This window comes from Sorex araneus, chromosome 1 (genome assembly GCF_027595985.1).
Source record: "Sorex araneus isolate mSorAra2 chromosome 1, mSorAra2.pri, whole genome shotgun sequence".
NCBI lineage: Eukaryota > Metazoa > Chordata > Mammalia > Eulipotyphla > Soricidae > Sorex > Sorex araneus.
Window position 1 is genome coordinate 361,693,547 of NC_073302.1, and position 20,144 is coordinate 361,713,690.

Below are 20,144 nucleotides of genomic sequence, written 5' to 3' on the forward strand. Positions count from 1 at the left end.
CCCGCCCCTGGAGATCACTTAGACTGTCACATTGTGTTCAGGAAGTCTGATGAATAATTGCAAGGGGCTCAGGGACCTCCCTCTGAACAAAGTATCTTCCCTTCTATATGCTTTTAAGTAGAGTTTCTTCTGCAAATGGGCTCTATAACTTAAAAAAAATGAAGGTTTGATTACTGCTTTCAAGAAGGGCTTTTGCTCATGAGAATACATAGTGATGTTTGAAATGTCACTCGCCTCTGTGCCTATTGATCAGACCCAGAAGAGTCACAGCAGAGACTGACTGACGCAGGATGATGATGTAGCACTGCGGATAGGAAGGCTTGAATCAAAGAGACTGGAAATGAAGTGACTGACAAGATGAAAATTCACTGTGTCTTTGGTTTTGGGGCCACACTTGGTGATGCTCAGGGGTTACTCCTGGTTCTGCACTCAGGAATCACTTATGGTGGTACTCAGGGATACTAAGGATCAGATGCAGATTGGCCATGTGCAAAGCAACTGCCCTACCACTGTGTAGGATAACATTGGTTTGTCCTTTCTCCCTTGCCGCAGGGAGCTTAGGTTTATTGGGTTACACCCATCACAGTGCTCCTGAGGCACTCCTATTCTTCTGTGTTCAACCTTTTCTCTGTGCTCTGCTTCCCCTATCTATTAATCACTTATATCCCCAGATCAGACTCTGTGACTTGTAAGGTCAGATCCTTCTAAGGACTCTGGATTTTGTATTTGTAAGTGAAATACTGCTCTTCTCTTTCCCTTATGTCCTTTGCATCGTTTACTTTAGAGCAATGTCCTTTATATAGAGACACAGGAAGACAGCCCATGCTATGCTTTTGTAACTTGGGAGTTAATTGACTCTGGATAATATTTGCTCCTGGGCATCTGTCATATTTACTCGACATAAGCCTCATTTGACTTTAGTTCCCAGCACCCAAAAACAGGGTCCTGAAGAAGGGACTGGATGGACCCGGGGCAGGCTGTGAGCTACCCTGGCATCCAAACAGGACAGGTCAAGTGCCATAAAACTTATAATAAGTTAAGAGCATGGTTGTGGACAAACTCTGTTATGACCCAAAAAGAAGCAACTGGGCAAGGAGCCTGCTGGGTTTAGGAAGGACTAATCTGGCCTGAGGACTGTAGTCTGGGATCTATAGTGAGATGTTCCTGGGAGAGCCACCCTTTAAGCTCAATATATCTCTTACTGTGTTCATACAAAATGACTAATATTATTAAGAAGTAGAATTATGATGGTTGTTTAAATGGTTATGGACTAAGGAAAGGAGAAATCCACCCTTAGATGAAATTCCACCCTTGAGTGGATCTCTGGCAGGATGAGATCTTTGTCTTAAAAGAGCTTCCCTGGAAGGAAGGGAAGGAAGGGAAGGGCTTTCATATGTAGATTGTGCTATCTGACCTCTGTATAGTTGCTACCTCCAATGCTTGTGGCCAGGCTCTTTTTAAAAAAATTTTTTATTAGTGAATCACCATGACGTACAATTACAGAGTTATAAACTTTCATGCTTCCGTTCCAGTTACACAATGATCGAGTACTCATCCCTCCACCAGTGCCCATTCTCCACCACCAATGATCCAAGTATCCCTCCCACCACCTCACCCCATCTCTCCCCACCCCACCCTGCCTCTAGGTCGGGGCATTCCCTTTTGTTCTCTTTCTCTTTTTTTTCTTTTTGGGTCACACTCAGTGATGCACAGGGGTTACTCCTGGCTCATGCACTCAGGAATTACCCTGGCAGTGTTCAGGGGACCATATGGGATGCTGGGAATCGAACCTGGGTCGGCCGCATGCAAGGCAAATGCCCTACCTGCTCCAACTCCTCTCTCTCTCCTTTTGGGTGTTGTGGTTGCAGTAGAGGTATTGAGTGGTCATCGTGTTCAGTCTATAGTCTACTTTTATCACACATCTCCCATCCCGAGTGGGTCCTCCAAACACCCTTTACTTGGTGTTCCCTTCTCTATCTGAGCTGCCTTTTCTCCTAGCATGTGAGGTAGGCTTCCAAGCTGTGGAGCAAGCCTCCTGGTCCTTATCTCTTCTACTATTCTTGGGTGTTAGTCTTCTGACTAAGGCTGCAAGACTGGGTGCTGGGAGACTAGCATGAGGGACAGGAGGAGATAGGAATGGGGGCCAGTGTGAGACCGGAGTGGGGTGCTCGTTGAGATTGGAATAGATATGCAGGGAGAATGGAATGAACGGTGGGCACTCATTGAGATTGGAATAGACATGCAGGGAGAATGGGATGAATGGCGGGACAGAGATTGGAGTAAATAGCAACTGATCACCAACCAGCTTGGCAGCCCTGTTCCCTCCTTCATGTGTCTTTTGGCAGTGGCTACAGGCTGGGGTGGGGAAGCGGCTCATGACCACCGAACACACATGGCAAGAGCCCAAACATACATTTTGTGAACACACACCGCTGTACTAGTATTCTGGTCCAGAGTATCTTTGAAGTCTGTATATTCCCCTGCCTTTCTGTTTTTGACTGTGTACATACATCGTGGATGTGATTCTCTGAAATACCAAGGGAAATCCCGAGTGGTACCTGACCGTGATGGCCCTTTCTTTTCCCTTCTCACATTGTAGTGCACTTACATTTCAATTGACCAAGTTCCCAGGACGCATGCCATTGTGATCAGCAGACCTGCCTGGCTTTGGGGAGCAGAAATGGGCGCCAACGAACATGGAGTGTGCATTGCCAACGGGGCCATCAGCACCAAGGAGCCAGCAGCGGAGACAGAAGCCTTGTTGGGGATGGATCTGGTCAGGTACTGTGCAGTGGGTCTTAGAAATGACTGCCCAAAGCAGGGGGAAATGTTTTGTGTTGGTGGGGGGGAGGAGGTGGGCAGTGGGGGAGGGATCCCTTCCTGGCTCCCACCACATCATTGGTCCTAGAATTCTCCCTAAGAATGATATGTGTGTTTTGATGTAAAGCTAGAGGTGGTAGAAAAAATAGATTACAATGAAGTATTCTGTGATAATAAGATAAACAGGGGGTTATGGATATAACTCAGAATTGCAGGTAGCTGACCTGGTTCTATCCCTGGCACCACATAAGGTCCGTTGAGCACTGCTAGGAGAGATTAGAGCACAGGCCTGCTACGTACTAGGACCTGAATTTGGTCACCAGCACTGCACTTTCCAGCCTCCGCTAGCCCAAAGCTCCCCTGCTGGGTGAGGTCTCATTACAAATTTTAAAAATTCAGCACTGAGGCAACTGGATGAATATGGAAAACATTATATTAAATGAAAGAAACCAGACCCAAAAGATCACATTTTATGTGACTCAGTTTATAGGCAATATCCAGAATGAAGTCTGTCAAAGAGCAGATAAATAGTTGCCTGGGGTTGATGGGAGAGGGGGATCGTTGCTAATTTAGGAAGGGCATCTTTTTGGTGTGTCGAAAGGTTGTAAACTTAGATTATAATGATGATAAACTCACCCAACTATGTGAATATAGTAAAGTCCTATGAACTCAATTTTCAGTGAGTGATTGAATGTCATTGTCTTTAAAATACATATATAATAAGATTTGTTCGAGCAGGCACCAGTAACGTCTCTCATTGTGAGACTTATTGTTACTGTTTTTGGCATATCCAATATGCCATGGGTAGCTTGCCAGGCTCTGCCATGCGGGCTAGATACTCTCAGTAGCTTGCCGGGCTCTCCGAGAGGGGTGGAGGAATCGAAAACGGTCGGCCGCGTGAAAGGCGAACACCCTACCACCGTGCTATAGCTCCAGCCCGGATTATATAGAATTATCCAGATTATCCAGATTATTACCCAGATTATCCAGGTTATATAGAAATCAGAAGTTCTATCTGATTTCTATATAATCAGGTAGAAAAGCAAAAGATAGGTGCAAAATCATGAAAGAACAAGGCAAAGTGCTAGAGAGATAGTATAGGGGTTAAGGACCTGCCTTACTTGCAGTAACTGCAGTTTCATCCCCAACACCATACATGGTCCCCTGAGCTCTGCCAGGAATGGCTCATGATCACAGAGCCAGTGTAGCCCCTGAGCACCTCTAGGTATGGCCCCTCCAGATCAGGCTCAAGGATAGAGATGAATCCTTTACCCACCGTGTCCCAGCCATCTTTTCTTCCTTCCACTCATGCTGTAACTAGAAGAAGAAGACACATAAGTTTGAGAGGTCAGGGAGCTTTGCTGGCTCACTCTGGGCTCCCGAGCACCCCACCTTGCTGCCTTGTGGGTAAATAGTGGGTGGTCAGTGACTGAGTTTGAACGGATAGGAATGGGCAGCCTGGAAGGAAGCAGTGTTCTGAGTTGGGGGCTTGGTTTCAAGTGTGGGTACGCCTCATTTTTTTCACCTCTAGGGTTCGAAGTCTTTACATTTGTCCAATGTAAGACTTAGATTGGATGGCCTCCGTCCAAAGAAACTCCCCAAGCAAACATTTTCCCAGAGGGAGTAGAGATCTTGACATTCTGGGGGGCTTATGGGGAGAAATTACACACTTGCTTAGAGACCTCCTGACTTCAGACCTGTAACTGGAGGTCACGTCTGCCGCGGACACATTTTTAGCAGCATAACTGCCTCAATGCTTCCCCACTACTCCTGGTTCTTACTAGTTCAAAAAGGGTAAGTTGCTTAGTTGACTAAAAGGAGGGAAAATTCTCATAATTAAAACCAGTTTTCTCTTGATGAGTAGAATGAAATGTTGGAAATAACAATATACATTGAGCTTATGCTTTGACAACTGCCCCAGTACTTTTGCTTTGTACTCAGTTCAAAGCCTGAACATGAAGAATTTATAATAAATGTGCTTCTTTTAAACCTTATTATAACACTGCATTTTGGATTATATTGATGCATTGAGTTTATAGAATTTATTGGCAATGGCACCATTTCAAGAGCTAATCTTTTTTTTTTAACTGATTTTTTTGGGAGGGGTTGTTTGGTTTTGGCTAAACCCAAACCTAGGGGTTTAGCCTAGGGGTGCTCAGGGCTTACTCCTGCCTTTGCACTCAGGTATTACTCCTGGCAGGGCCTTGGGAACCATAGAGAGTGTTGGGGATTGAACCCAGGTCAGCCATATGCAAGGCAAGTGCCCTGAGCAATTTTTTCAGCCCCTCAACAGCTAATTTCTAAGAGAACACAGAAAGGAATGCTGTGTGTTTGTTTCAAAGCCTCTGATATATTGTTTCAAGCCTGTCAGCCAATAAAGCAACAGGGGTTAACTGTATATCTGCTTTGTATCAGACTCTGGGAACATGAAGTTCAAAGCAATTTTAGTTTGGTTGCAGGGAGAAGACAAAAAAGAAATAGAGCAATGCAAGATTTTAAGACTAATTTAAGATGACAGTGGAAGAAATGTGTCTAAAGGCAATTTGAGATTTATAGTTGTATGAATAACTCATGGTCCTAGGGGCTCAGCAAACACTGCCGGGTGCTCCATGCTGTGCATGGACAGTTGCATGCTCTGGGGCATGCTTTGAGAAGGAGTTGCATTTTATCCGGATCTACAAGGTTGAGGGGTGTAGACAGGGAATACAGGTGTGCTTAAGTGCAATTGTATTAGGTACCAAGGGCTGCAACAGTGAACACAGTGCATGGAAAATAGAGTGAGAGTTGAACCTTAGCCACTATTTTAACTCCTTCTCTGGTTAGCCATGTGTAATTGTTGCAATTATTTTAATAATATTATTACAATTTGATAGCACAGTGGATAGGGCATTTGCCTTGCATGCGGCTGACCTGGGTTTGATTCTTCCATCCCTCTTGGAGAGCCCGGCAAGCTATCGAGAGCATCCAGCCCGCACAGCAGAGCCTGGCAAGCTACCCGTGGCGTATTTGATATGCCAAAAACAGTAACAACGAGTCTCACAATGGAGATGTTACAGGTGCCTGATCGAGCAAATCAATGAACAACAGGGCGACAGTGCTAATTTTTAAATATTGATCCCTGTACTATGATTTACACTCTTTTCAATGATGGTTTCCCATGTAATTCCAACACCAACCCATCACCATTGTGTGCACCTCCTTCCCCTGAGGCCCCCAGTGTCTTTTCCTTTCAGCCTCCTTCCCCCAAATTCAGTTGTGTGGATCAATTCTCTCATTTTGTTGCCCTTGGCCCTTTGTTCCTACCTTGCTGTATGTGTTTAAATTCCACATGAGAAAGAGAGATGGGGGGAGAGATATTTCTGGGGGGAAGAGTGATAATGAGGAGTCCACCTTGCACATGGCCAATGGGGGGTCGATCCCCCAGCATCCCATATGGTCTCCTGAAAACCACTTGAAGTGGTTCCTGAGTGCAGAGCCAGGAGTAACCCTTGAGCACTGCTGGGTGTGCCTCCTCTCCAAAAAAGGAAAGAGATCGTTTATATCTATGCATTTCCCTCTGACTTCACTCAGCATGATTTCCTCAGGTTCCATTCATATCATAGCAAATTGCATGATTTTGTTCTTTCTTAGAACCTCATGGTATTCCATTGTGTCTAGAGAGCACAACTTCTCGATCCATTTATCCATAGTTGGGCATTTGGGTCATTTCCCTATCTTGGCTATTGTACTAAGTGCAGTGATGATGTATAGGTGTGCATGTATCATTTTGGAATTAATATTTTTGTGTTTGAGTGGGAAGAGGGGAGAGGCAAAGCAGTATTTCTGGTCATATGGGAGTTCTATTTGTATTTTTTGGAGACATCTCCATATTGCTTTCCATAGAGGCTGAATGAGATGACACGCCCACCGACAGGGGACGAGGTCCCTTTCTTACCATGACCTTGCCAACATTGGTTGTTCCCAGACTTTGTGATATGGAGCATTGCACATTTTTATGGCCACAATCTCATAAAGCTCAGCCTCAGCGTGGACCAATGATGCCAGGACTTATAGGTAGCATAAAATGCAAGATCAAATATATTGTGTCAGGCACCCAAGATCCCATACATGCCTGTGCTCTCTTAAGAATTCTGTGCACTGGAAGGGCCAGGAGAACGTGACTTCCCAGCCCACATCCAAAGCATTTGCTATTTGACCCTCTAAGTCACATGCACAGAGGCAGATGTACAGGTGGTTGGAGAGACAGAGCCAAAAAATGGGTGGTATTTGCAGTGAGAACTCTGAGCAAACAGTGTACCCCAACATGATGCTGATTCTGGGTGCTTTTCTTTACAAACCGAACTAGATGGTGTAGTATGATGGGGTCATGGGTGGTAGGACAGAGACTTTCTTGTGCCTAAGGAAGGCGGGACAACACGGTCAAGTGAGGGGCCTTGCTGAGAGCTGGTCAACTCCATGGAGACCAATGGGGCAGAGGCAGAGGGGCAGAGCTTCCTCTCACGAGAGAAGTCTCTGGGTTCTCGCCTCTTTGGAAGCAGATGCCCTAAGACAACACCCTGTTATGTTGTTGGGGAGAGATCAGCTCCAGCTGTCTGTACGTGGTGTGTGCCTCTGACAGAGACGAACACATTGGCTGACTTCTTCATCACTCCATCTCTTCCCCATCTTGGATAACGCCAGGGGTATTCACATGAAATGACAGAGTATTCTGGTTCTCGCTGCAGGCTTGGTTTGGAGAGAGGGGCAACGGCTAAAGAAGCCTTGGATGTCATCGTCGGCCTGTTGGAAGAACACGGACAGGGCGGGAGTTACTATGAAGATGCAAGTGGCGGCTGTGGTTTCCAGAGCTCGTACCTGATCGTGGATCGTGAGGAAGCCTGGGTGCTGGAGACCCTGGGGAAGTACTGGGCGGCGGAGAAAATCGCAGGTGAGCAGCGGGGGCAGCCCAGGCGTTCCCACACAGGAGAGGCTGAGATGGATGTGGCCCTGGGGAAGCTGCTGCTCTCTCATCGCTGTTTCTGGGTGTCGCTGGCCCACGTGCAGTGACTCAAGGGTCCCCTTGGTGTGTTTGGGACTGAATCACTATCCACCCGGCTGCTGCTGATGATGGATGAACAGGCTGGTTGGTAATCAGTGGCCCTTTATTCCAGTCTCGCAGCATTAGTTATAGAGAAATTATGAAGGGCTGAGGGTAGCAGTTGCAAATAGGTGTGATTGAACATTATCATCACCAATAAACAGATGTAAAGCCCTTCCCTCAGGGGAAATTCTTCTAGGAGATTAATTCAAGGACAAAATCTCATCTCGGTGCTCAGTACTCTAGATTCCTGCTAAGAGATTGCCCGAGACTGGGATTCCATCTAAGGGTATATTGCTTTCTCCTTTCCTTCACTAAATAATTCATTTAAGTAGTCATCTTAACTTTACTTCTTAATAATATTTCTAGTCATTTTGTATGGTCACAGTAAGAGATGTGCAAAATGGAGGTTAAAGATAAACAGAGGATTGGGAGTGCCAGATGAAATTGGGTGTGCCTCGGGAGCACTGTGATGACGGGAGTGACTCAGTAAACCTAGTTAGCTCCTTGTGGTGGGGGACAAAGAACAAACCGATGTAGCCCAATATTCTCTCCTGTGCTTCTGGAACTAGAAGCTCCGTTTAAGGCCTGTCTCATTCTAGGGCTTCTGTTTCTTGAGAGGAACCTGGACTTTCCTGAACCTGGCTCCTGGGGCCCTCAATAACTTGGAGACCCATGCTTGGTATTTCTTGGTTTCTCTTTCTTTCTGGGCAGGACCTGGTTCTGACAGCCAGCTCCCCGTAAGCCGAGGGGTCACCCTCTACAGAGGGCCAAGGATCCAATCCTTCCTTTCATCCTAGGTCAGTGAGTCCCTGCAGCAGGGCCCTGCCTTTGTCACCTTGTGACTCGCGGTTGGAATCTTGCTCTGGAAGATGACTTTGCTTCTGGTTGAGGCCCAGGAGTCCTCTTCTCTGTGAGACGATGTTCTGGGAAGAGCAGCGAGTGTGGGTGGGTTTGGGCCCCGGAGAGCTGCTGCTCTGTCTCTGGTTTCTGGACAGTTCTGGGGGAGGAGATGTGAAGGTCAGAGTGGCTGTCTCAAGTCAACTCCCAGCACTCCGAGGCCACACAGGATTCCCAGAGGGCCCACAGCTAGTACATGGCACCACTCTTCAATTCTTGAGTCCACCCAGGGCCTATGCATCTTCTTCCTTTCTTTCCTTTTAAAAAGATCTTTCTCCCTCCTCTTTCCTTTGTTGCTGTTGTTGCATGAAGTTGGGGCAGGGGACGCGTCACCCCTTCTTGCTTGTAGTACTTGAAGGGTTGGACTCATTGAGTGATGGGCCACCCACATATTCTGGTAGTGATACTTGCCCAGGCGGCTGCTGGGAACTTGCACACGTACTTGCCAGGGGTTGGGCTCTGGTTGTGGTGCTCATGACTCTTTTAGATGAAAGCAGCCCGTGATTTTCCTGGCCACCCCACAAGGCTTCTCTCTCCTTCGGGCACACAGCAGGCTGGGGTGTCCGTCATCATCAAAAGAGGGCCGTCTCTACCTTCGGCACTCAGCACACACCTTCTGTATGCACTTGCTTGGCGCCTGACAGGTTCCAGAACCAAGGCTGCCCCTTGGTTCCCAGCTGCTGCAGTGCAGGAATTTCACAGAGCTTCCTTCCCGAGACAAAGTCGGGAGGGATGGTGCAGAGCTTCCGCTGATCCTGTGCTGGAACTCAGCTCTGCTGCTTGTAAGCAGACCCAAGCTTTCTCATCTCTGATCAAGAGCCACACGCTTAGCTTCCCTTCAAGACAGCGGGAATAACTCAGTTCCTCAGTGGATTAGTTTATGCTGACATGCGTCACACTTACACATACAGACACAGAAATGAGGCCGGTGAGAACCAAGCATTGATGTCTCTCTAGCCCCTGCAGAGAGACCCAAAACAGCAAAATCTTGACCCTGTGCTGTGCAGAAATGGAGAAGAGCATTAAAATCATACTTGAGAACTAAAGGGGAAAAAAGCCACACCCAGCAATCGGATTGTTGTTGTTGTTGTTTGTTTATTTATTTTAATAAGAGTCTCCAGCCAGTCCTGGGATTCATGGGTTTTATGCCCTCTGACCCCAGAATCAATAGGATTGCACTCGGATTTAATGAAAATAAGCCCCTGAGCACTACTGTTCCATCAGGGAAATGTGGGTTATAAATCGGTACTCTGGGAATATAACTTCTTTGGACAATGACTTCAGTCCTATGATTTTGAAGCGTCTAGTTGGAATAATGTTAAAATCACTTTTGTAACCTGAGGCTCTGTTCTTGTTTTTAAAATCCTTTGATTGTTGTGTCCTCTGGAAGGACAGTGGCTGCAGGGCAACTGCCCCTTGACCAGGGCACCAATTTCTGACTGTCCACCTTGAGCCAGCACTCCAGGGCCCACCCATCCCCTGGGAACCAACTTCCTGGTAGTGGGACTTCGCTCCAGCTGTCTTCCGGACTCTCTCTCTCTCTCTCTCCCTCATGCTCTAAGAATCTGTAACATCCACAGACTCCCTGAGGTGCAGTGACCTTTTCAGAATGACCTTTTGAGCTCCAGCAGAGATCAGTGTTTGGGGCATCGAAGCTGCGAAGCTGAGGGACCCTCTGTGTGTGTCTGCAAGGGAAGGGGGATTCAGGCCCTGGCCTCATTCATCAGGGCCTATATACTCAACATGAGGGCATTTCTGATTCCATACTTACTAGGCTACACTTAGATTGAAGAAAAATAATTTTTGCTGTTTGTGGGGCACATCTGGCAGTTTTCAGGGCTTACTCTTGGCTGTGTGCTCAGGGATCACTCCTGGCAGTGCTCAAAGCTGTGCGCAAGGCAAGAACTCTCCCTGCTGTAATATCTTTCAAGTTCTAAGGAAGTTCTTTCTCTTTTTATTTGGGGGGCTGGAGAAGTAGTACAGGTGTTAAAGCTCTTGGCTTGCTCAGAGCGCAGCTAACCCTGATGCCCCATAGGGTTCCCTGAGCACCACCAGGAGTGACCCCTGAGTGTTGTCTCCAAACCGAATCATTTGTTTTTAATTTAGGTGGCTTCCAAATAATGCTTGGGGATCAGGGTACCGTTGGGCAGTACTTGACTCACACCCGGACAGATGGGAAGGCTTGGTGTCACACTGATGGGGCCTCACGGTTCTTGGGAGTGTCACACCACTCTGGTCCTGCTCCAGGGGACTCCAGGCCTACACTCAGCAGTGCTGGAGATCGGATGGGGTCTCACACACGTAAAGCATGCATGCACTCTGATTACTTGATTCGTCTCCTGGCCCCTCCACTTAGATTAGGAGAAAAAAAATTCTCATAGATCACACACACATACACACACACATATGTACATACACATATGCACACACACACTCATAGGTATATTCCATTTATTTAAGATAACTCTCAGCAGGGCCACTCTTCTAAATACTGGGATTTGCAGGAAAGGCCAAGTGTGTTCTACCTCTTTGTTGTTGAAGTTGTTGATACCTACCTGTGTGCATGTATCTGCATTTGGACAGAGGATAGTGGTGAAAGGGTGCCTTCAGTGGAGCAAACCTGAGCTGGGGAGGAGGAAGCTGTAGTTGCAACATTTGTAAGTCTTACTAGCAATGCAAATCACCTTTCCCTTTTCTTGTAGTTGTAAATCAAGTTTTAAATGCTCAGGGTATTCGTGGGGGCTTATTGTTCCATATGAATTTCAGGAGTGCTTGCTCCATTTATTTGAAGAATGTCAAGGGTATCTTTATATGGATCGCATTGAATTTGTACAGTGGTTTGGGGAGTATTGCCATTTTGACAATACTAATTCTTCCAATCCATGAGCAGGTAATATGTTTCCATTTCCTCATGTCCTCTTTTATTTCCTGAAGTAGCATTTTGTAGTTTTCTTTATACAAGTCTTTTGTCTCCTTAGTTAAGCTGATTCTGAGATACTTGATCTTTTGAGGCACAGTTGTGAACGGGATTGCTTTTATCATGTCACTTTCTTCTCTCTCATTATTTGCGTATAGGAAAGCCATGGACTTTTGGGTATTGATTTTATAGCCTGCAACTTTACTATACAAGTCCATTGTTTCTAAGAGTTTCTTGGTAGAGGTTTTAGGGTTCTCTAAGTATAGTATCATATTGTCTGCAAATAGGAGAGCTTGATTTCTTCCTTTCCCACCTGAATGCCCTTAATACCTTTCTCTTGCCTAACCGCTATTGCAAGTACTTCCAGTACTATATTGAACAGAAGTGGAGAGAGTGGGCATCCTTGTCTCATCCCTGATCTCAGAGAGAAGGCTCTTAGTTTTTTCCCATTGAGGATGATGCTTGCTGTTGGGTGAAAAGGCAGCAGAGATAGAGAAAGGAACACCTAGTAGAGAATTTTGGGAGGACCCACTCAGGTTGAAAGCTGCATACCAAAAGTAGACTATAGACCAAACATGATGGTCACTCAATACCTCTGTTGCAAACTACAACACCCAACAAGAGAGAGAACAAAAGGGGATGTCCTGCCACAGAAGCAGGGCAGGGTGGTGGGGTTGGAGTGGGGGTGGTGGGAGGGATACTGGGAACATTGGTGGGGGAGAATGGGCACTGGTGGAGGGATGTAAACCAAATGCAAACATGAAAGTTCATAAGTTTGTAACTGTACCTCACGGGCATTCACTGATAAAAAAAAATTAGAAAAAAACCCCAACAAACCAAAATAAATAAATAAATAAATGCTCAGGGTTTATTTAGCCAGATCAAGGGCCTCTTGTAGTGACTGTGCTTTTGTCCCCATCTTGCCATGAGTGGTGCTTTCTAAGCCATGGAGCCACCTTCCAGGCACCACATAATTTCGTGGCTTTTTTTTTCTTTTGGCTTTTTGGGTCACACCCGGCGATGCTCAGGGGTTATTCCTGGCTCTGCACTCAGGGATTAACTCCTGATGGGGCTCAAGGGACTATATGGGATGCTGGGAATTGAACCCAGGTCGGCTGCATACAAGGCAAACGCCCCACCCGCTGTGCTATCGCTCCAGCCCCAATTTCCTTTTGATTTAAAATCAAGTAACTGTTGCTCGTTTAAGATGTGGTAATGAACATGGGATAGAACATGTGGCTCCAGTGGTAGAACATGTGCCTCCCATCTGAGTTTGATCCCCAGCACTATGTGCCTCACTGAGTACCCCTCTACAGAGACCCCAGAGGTCCACAACAAGTTGAATTCTGCTGGGAATGACTGTGTCTCTGATACTCTCTGATAAAAATGTGATAATGCTGGACCATGGAGTGACTCAGGGGTAGAGCTCATGCCTTGAATGTGTGGGGCCCTGAATTGGAGGTGGCCCCACCAATGTGCATCCTGAGCACTGCCAGGAGTGACTCCACAGCACTGCAGTAACAACAAGAACAAGCAAATGAATATTATATATATATGTATATATACACATATCTCTCTATATCTATCTATCTATCTATCTATCTATCTATCTATCTATCTATCTATCTATCTATCTATCTATCTATCTATCTTGCCCAGCCAGGAACCTGTTGAATCTTCTGGGAGGTCTCAGAAGAGGATCATGAATTATTTATTTCCTCAGAGTTGAATTTAGAGTTAAAATCAAGTTCCAAGGGAGGAAATGTTCACTTCTGTAAATGTTCATTTCTTGTGGTCCAGTCTTTAGAAGTGGTATTCCCAACTAACTGGGCTCTGACCTCTCCACAGAGGGAGTGAGGTGTGTTTGCAATCAGCTCTCACTCACCACCAAGATTGATGCGGAACACCCTGAACTCAGAAATTACGCTCAGAGTCAAGGCTGGTGGATGGGTGAGGATGAGTTCAATTTCTCTGAGGTTTTTTCTCCAACCAATGATCATCTAGACTGCTGTGCTGGCAAAGAGAGCTTAGAAAAGCAAGAAGGTGAGTAAGTGCATGCCTTATAATTCTCCCATTCTTGCCTTTGTCTTGTAGTTCTTTCAGAGAACTTCATCTTTTGTAACACTTGTTGCAGCCATACTTACTGGTCAGCATTCATAAGTTTGATTTAACTTCTTCCTATATTTTTTCCCCCATCAAGTCTAACTTTGAGGAAAGGGTCTTTTACTCATTTTAGAATTCTGTGATGCTGCCATAGAGTCAGGGGGAGGGTGGGAAAGGGGGGGTATACCCAGGATATTGGTGGTGGGGGATGTGCACTGGTTTGGTCATTGTGAGATTGTAACCCAAACATGAAAGCTTGTAACTATCTCATGGTGATTCAATAAAATTAAAAAAAAAAAGAATTCTGTGATGCCTATTATAGATTTTTTTTTTTTTTTGCTTTTTGAGGCACACCCAGTGATGCACAGGGGCTACTCCTGGCTCTGCACTCAGGAATCACTCATGAGGGTTCTCAGGGGACCAAATTGGATGCTGGGAATTGAACCCGGCTGTGTGCAAGGCAAACTCCCTACCTGCTGTGCTATCACTGCAGCGCCCCCCCCTTTTTTCATTTTTAAATTTATTTATTGACTTTGTTTAAACACCATAGTTTACAAAGTTGTATATAATACAGTTGTTATGGGCATTTGGTGTTCCAACAACAATCCCACCACCCGAGTGACCTTCCCCCCCCATTTCTCCCATTCCCCCAACTACCCCATAAGTATGCCCCCTTATTAGGCACAAAATAATTTGTTTTATATTGCTTGTTACAACTAAATTATCAAAAATGGTCAGAAACACTTCATTAAAAGAAAATTTGTGAAAATTGTTATAAGCACCATGGGGTCATTACATCTTTGAGGATTTACTACGCTGTTTGCTGCTAGTTAAGTCTCTGTGTTAATGTTTTTGTTTATCAAGCTTATTTGGCTTCCTCAGCAGAGCCACTATTCTTTTTTTTTTTTGTTCATAAGTTTTTTTAATTAATTTTTAATTGAATCACTGTGAGATACACAGTTACAAGTTGTTCATGATTGGGTTTCAGTAGTACAATGTTCTAACACCTATCCCTTCACCAGTGTACATTTCCAGTTTACAAACAGAAATGTACAGTGTAAATTTCCCACCACCAATGTTCCCCATTTCCCTCCCATCCCCCGTCACCCCAACTTTTCTCACCTTTCTCTATGGCAGGCCCCCTCTCCTCCTTCTCCTCCTCCTCCTCCTCCTCCTCCTCCTCCTCCTCCTCCTCCTCCTCCTCCTCCTCCTCCTCCTCCTCCTCCTCCTCCTCCTCCTCCTCCTCCTCCTCCTCCTCCTCCTCCTCCTCCTCCTTCTTCTTCTTCTTCTTCTTCTTCTTCTTCTTCTTCTTCTTCTTCTTCTTCTTCTTCTTCATATCTTCCTTCTCCTTCTCCTCCTTCTTCTCCTCCTTCTCCTCCTCTTTCTCTTCCTCCTCCTCCTCATCCCCTTCCCCTCCCCATTCCCCTCTTCCCCACCACCCTTCCCTATCTCTACCCCTCCTTTTGAGCATATGGTTTGTAATACAGGTACTGGAAGGTTATCATGTTTGCCTTTTTACCTACTTTCAGAACTCATAATAGAGTTTTTTTTTCATAGGAAATATAGTAAAATTTTATTTAAAGTTTGCTTCTGAAATATGCCAGTTCTAGAAAAGAAACCTTATAGAAAGAGTAAAAACTAACATTATCTTGATATCTGTCACGCAGTTGGCTATTGACATGGGAAAAAATACTGTATTTTCAAAGAATAGAAATCTTCTTAGTTTTAAAAAATGAAAGCCATTTACTTGAATGCATTTGAAAAGAGCCACTATTCTTTTCTGTCTGATTTAGTGTGCTCCTACTGGGCTGTCAGTATTGTGGGATGTGGAGTGGCTGAGTTTCCTTGGTGGCAGCGGGGGGGATATGACTTCCCAGGCTTCCTGAGGTATGGAGGTTGGTGTGAGGCCACCACCCCACTCTGAGAAGACATCAGAGTTCTAAGTCTGAGAACTGGTGTGCCTGGAGTTGGGCAGAGATTAGTTGTGAAGCAGTGGAGTTGGGCCCTTGGCATTGCAGCAGCTGGGGGTGTGGGTGTAGTTGCTGGGGCTTTGGCAGGGCGGGTGTTCATCCCCCCAACCCTTCCAAGGGAGTCCCAGAGTTTTCAGCTGGGAGACTGGTGTACCCAAGAACGTTAGCAGGTTGGCTTGCATCTTACCCCCTCCCCTTTTCCTTTATTTTTTTTGTTAACTCTTTTTTTCATCTTAGGATCTTCTTGTGATGCTTGCCATAGACTTCAACAAACATTTGTTGAGTTAATCATTGAACGTTCCTCATGCGTCTCTATTTCCATGGAGCTACTGATGAACTTAGAACCCATATATAGGTACATGTGGTGATTGGGAGGATAGCTCTTACTTCTGTCACTGAATACAAATGAGTCACCAGGACCATGGTTGGCATTTGCTAGTTCCATAAGCCATGGCCAGCAGAGTAAATGATAATCTTGTGGCAGCCACCTGTTTTATAAATAAAATATTCTTAGAAATACAATCACACCATTTACTTTGTCACTGTCACTGTCACTGTCATCCCATTGCTCATCGATTTGCTCGAGCGGGCACCAGTAATCACTCCATTGTGAGATTTGTTGTTACTGTGTTTGGCATATCGAACATGCCACAGGTAGCTTGCCAGGCTCTGCCATGTGGGCAAGATACTCTCGGTAGCTTGCCAGGCTCTCTGAGAGGGGCAGAGGAATCGAACCCAAGTCGGCTGCATGCAAGGCAAACGCCCTACCGCTGTGCTATCACTCCACCCACCATTTACTTTGGTATAATTTTATTGGCTGGCTTGGTATGACAGTGGTAGAGTTGAACAGCTGCAACAGGTGAATATTGACAGATGACATGCTCCACAAACCAAAACTAGAAGAAAAATGTTACCCTTAAATCTAGAGAAGTACTTTAATACTTTTGCTATCAAACTTTACACTGGGGTAGCAAGATGAAAAGGTATCAATTTTTATTTTTTCATGACTTTTTATTGACCTTATTAAAATTAAATGAACAACTGGGTGGCTTTTAATTTTGTAATACAGGCCTATTAGTGATAGTAATAGATGCTCCATTGAGTCTGAAGTTAGTATCCCTATTATCAATCACTGTATCACTGTCATCCCATTACTCATCAATTTGCTTGAGCAGGCACCAGTAATGTCTCCATTGTGAGACTTATTGTTACTGTTTTTGGCATATTGAATATGCCACAGGGAACTTGCCAGACTCTGCTGTGTGGGTGAGATACTTTCAGTAGCTTGCCGGGCTCTCTGGGATGGAGGAATCAAACCCCGGTCAGCTGCGTGCCAGGCACATGCCCTACCCGCTGTGCTATCGTTCCAGCCCACACAAATAGTCTTTGTAGATAGAAAAATGTAAAAAATCTATGGAGCTGGAGCAATAGCACAGCAGATAGGGTGTTTGCCTTGCACTCGGCCGACCCAGGTTCAATTCCCAGCATCCCATATGGTCCCCCGAGCACCACCAGGAGTAATTCCTGAGTGCATGAGCCAGGAGTAACCCCTGTGCATTGCCAGGTGTGACCCCCCCAAAAAAAAGCAAAAAAAAAAAAAGTAAAAAATCGAGCATTCAGTTTATCGATGAAACCAGCATTATTTGTGGCACTGGGAAGGAAGTCTAGAGGGGCTGGAGAGACAGTGCACAGAGTGGATAAGACATTTGCACACCATATGTCCCCCATATGTCCCCCAGCACTACCAGACCTAGGGCCACCTCTGAGCATCTTCAGATGTGGCCCCGAAACAAAACAAACAACCAAAACCAAAATAACCCAAAGTGGAATTTTATTTATTTTGATTTTGGGGCCACAGCCAGAGGTGCTAAGGGGCTAGGCCCAACTCAGTGTGTAGGGGTAGGGGTGGCCCCAGGGGGTACTGGGGAACCATGAGGTGCCAGGGAGCAAGCCTGGGCTTTCTGTGTGCAAAGTATGCCACTCCAGCCCCAATCTCAAACAAGTGGAACTCTATCTTTTAACTTTGGAATCACACCCAGGCATGGTCAGAGGCTCTTTATTCCTGGCTGAGTGCTTGGCGGGGGTGGCTGGGCATATTGATCTGTGCCTCTGATGTAGGCAGGCAGGGAGATAGGGAAGGCCCCTCCTAAGGCAGCAGCAGGAGATTTCGTGGGTTATAGCCCTGAAGTTGTGAAAGCAAACCTTGAAGAAAACAGGAACTGAGGCCTGATAAGACCCTCACCTATTGCCAGCAACAGACCAGGAGAAGCTCCAGCAGAAACAAAAGGCCAGGAAAGGAATTTCAAGACCATCACCACACCCGGCTCTACCCCCCCTGGCAACCTCCATAGCAACAGACTCTACCTAAGTAGAAGCCCTAAATGGGGGCAGGTGGGAAACCCCTATATAAAGGCCACCTTGGACAAAGCAAGGGCTACAGATGCTGCCCGAGTCCATGTGCCGCTTGTGCCCACGTGGCTGAACACATGTGTCATCTACATCCCCCATCTTGAGATGTGGACTTTCATCCCTTTGTGTCTAAAGCTGGGATGAGTGTAGGGGCTCTCCCCGTCCTTGGAGAAGCCGGGTTCTCTCTTGAGCAAGTTACTCTCCACTGTCTCCCACTTATCCCTGTTACCAAACCAATTGTAAATGTAGAGTTGTGAAAATCAGCCTTAGATCGTGGATCTTACCTAAATGGGAGTTGAGCCTGATTTGGCCCACGGACCATACATATATACATATATATATGTACATATATTTACATATATATTAATGAACCACTGTGAGATATAGTTACAAAGCATTCATGATTAAGCTTCATTCATACAATGATTGAACACCCATCCCTCCACCAGTGTACATTTTACACCACGAATGTCTCCAGTATTCCTCCTGCCATCCCCACCCCACCCCACTGCCTGCCTCTGTGGTAGACATTTCCTTCTTATTCTCTCTCTACTTTGGGGCATTATGGTTTGCAATACAGATACTGAGAAGCCATCATGTTTGGTACTTTATCTACTTTCAGCTCACATCTTCCATCTCGAGAAATCCCTCCAACCATCATTGACTTAGTGATTCCTTCTCTATCCCAACTGCCTTCCCCCAGCTCATGAGACAGGCTTCCAACTGTGGAGCAATCTTCCTCGGCCTTGTCTCTACTGTCCTTGGGTGCTAATATCATATCATGTTATTTTATATTCCACAAATGAGTGCAATCATTGTAGGTCTGTCCCTCTTTTTCTCACTCATTTCACTTAGCATGATACTCCCCATGACCATCTGCCTATAAACAAATTTCATGGCTTTGTCTTTCCTAACAGCTGCATAACGTTCCACTGTGTAAATGTACCAAAGTTTCTTTAACCTGTTTCTTTAACAGTCATCTGTTCTTGGGCACTTGGTTTTTTTTCTAGATTTTGGCTATTGTGAACAGTGCTACAATGAACGTACAGGTACAGATGTCATTTCTACTGTGCTTTTTTGCACCCCCGGTATATATTCCCAGAAGTGGTATACTCAATTTCTAGTTCTTTGAGGGAAGCCCACTTTCAATTGGTCAGGATTTACCTCACACCACACCTCGCACCAGGAAGCCACAGGGACGCCGTGAGCAGTAAGCTCAGTGGTTGTATTTCCAGCTCTAGTTCCAGGGATTCTGGTACGAGAAAGGGAGGGAAGAGACTCAATTTTGGGTTATATCTCTTCGCTCTCCCTCTTTCTTTACAGAAAGCATCACAGTGCAGACTATGATTGATGTCTTACGGGATAAAGCCGGCGGCGTCTGCATCGACTCCGAGTCTTTCCTCACCACAGCCAGCGCCGTCTCTGTGCTGCCTCAGAGCAGAAGCTCACCGTGCATTCACTACTTCACGGGGACCCCAGACCCTGCCAGGTTTGTCTGAGCTCGCCCCTGCCAGGCTCCCCTGGAAGCTCCTCTAACAAGCCTCCACTGTGTTCTGCAGCCTCCTTCTAGAGCCGAGTCCCATTTTTCACTCAATGTGGACATTGGAGCATCACGAGCTTCAAGTACCTTGTCCAGTTCTGTGAGACACTGTGTGTTAGGGCGTCACTTTCTGCTTATAGACGTCAACAAATGGGCTGTGTGGCTTAGCAACTAGGAAGTGAGAGTAGGGAATAGAGCGTAGTACAGAGGTAGGGCATTTGCTTCGCATGTGACTGACCTGGGCTCAATTCCCAGCACCCCATATGGTTCCATCAGAAGTGGTCCCTGGGTACAGAGCCAGAATAAGACTTGACTACTGCTAGGTGTACCCCCTTCTCTCTTAAAAGAAAAAAAAACAATAACAGAAAAATTGAGGGTAACCACCAGGGCTGAGAATTCTTCTCCTTT

At 45.9% G+C, this 20,144-nt stretch overlaps 1 protein-coding gene across 2 annotated transcripts in view; it reads left to right on the forward strand.

Annotated features, from left to right (window-relative positions):
- SCRN1 (secernin 1) overlaps positions 1 to 20,144 on the forward strand; it is a 79,227-nt gene that overhangs the window by 46,863 nt on the left and 12,220 nt on the right. For both annotated transcript variants that reach the window (XM_055131691.1, XM_004604047.2), the window contains exons 3-6: positions 2,600 to 2,781; positions 7,545 to 7,747; positions 13,563 to 13,757; positions 19,520 to 19,685. In XM_055131691.1, coding sequence (XP_054987666.1) covers positions 2,600 to 2,781; positions 7,545 to 7,747; positions 13,563 to 13,757; positions 19,520 to 19,685 — 746 coding nt within the window. The remainder of the gene's footprint in view (positions 1 to 2,599; positions 2,782 to 7,544; positions 7,748 to 13,562; positions 13,758 to 19,519; positions 19,686 to 20,144) is intronic.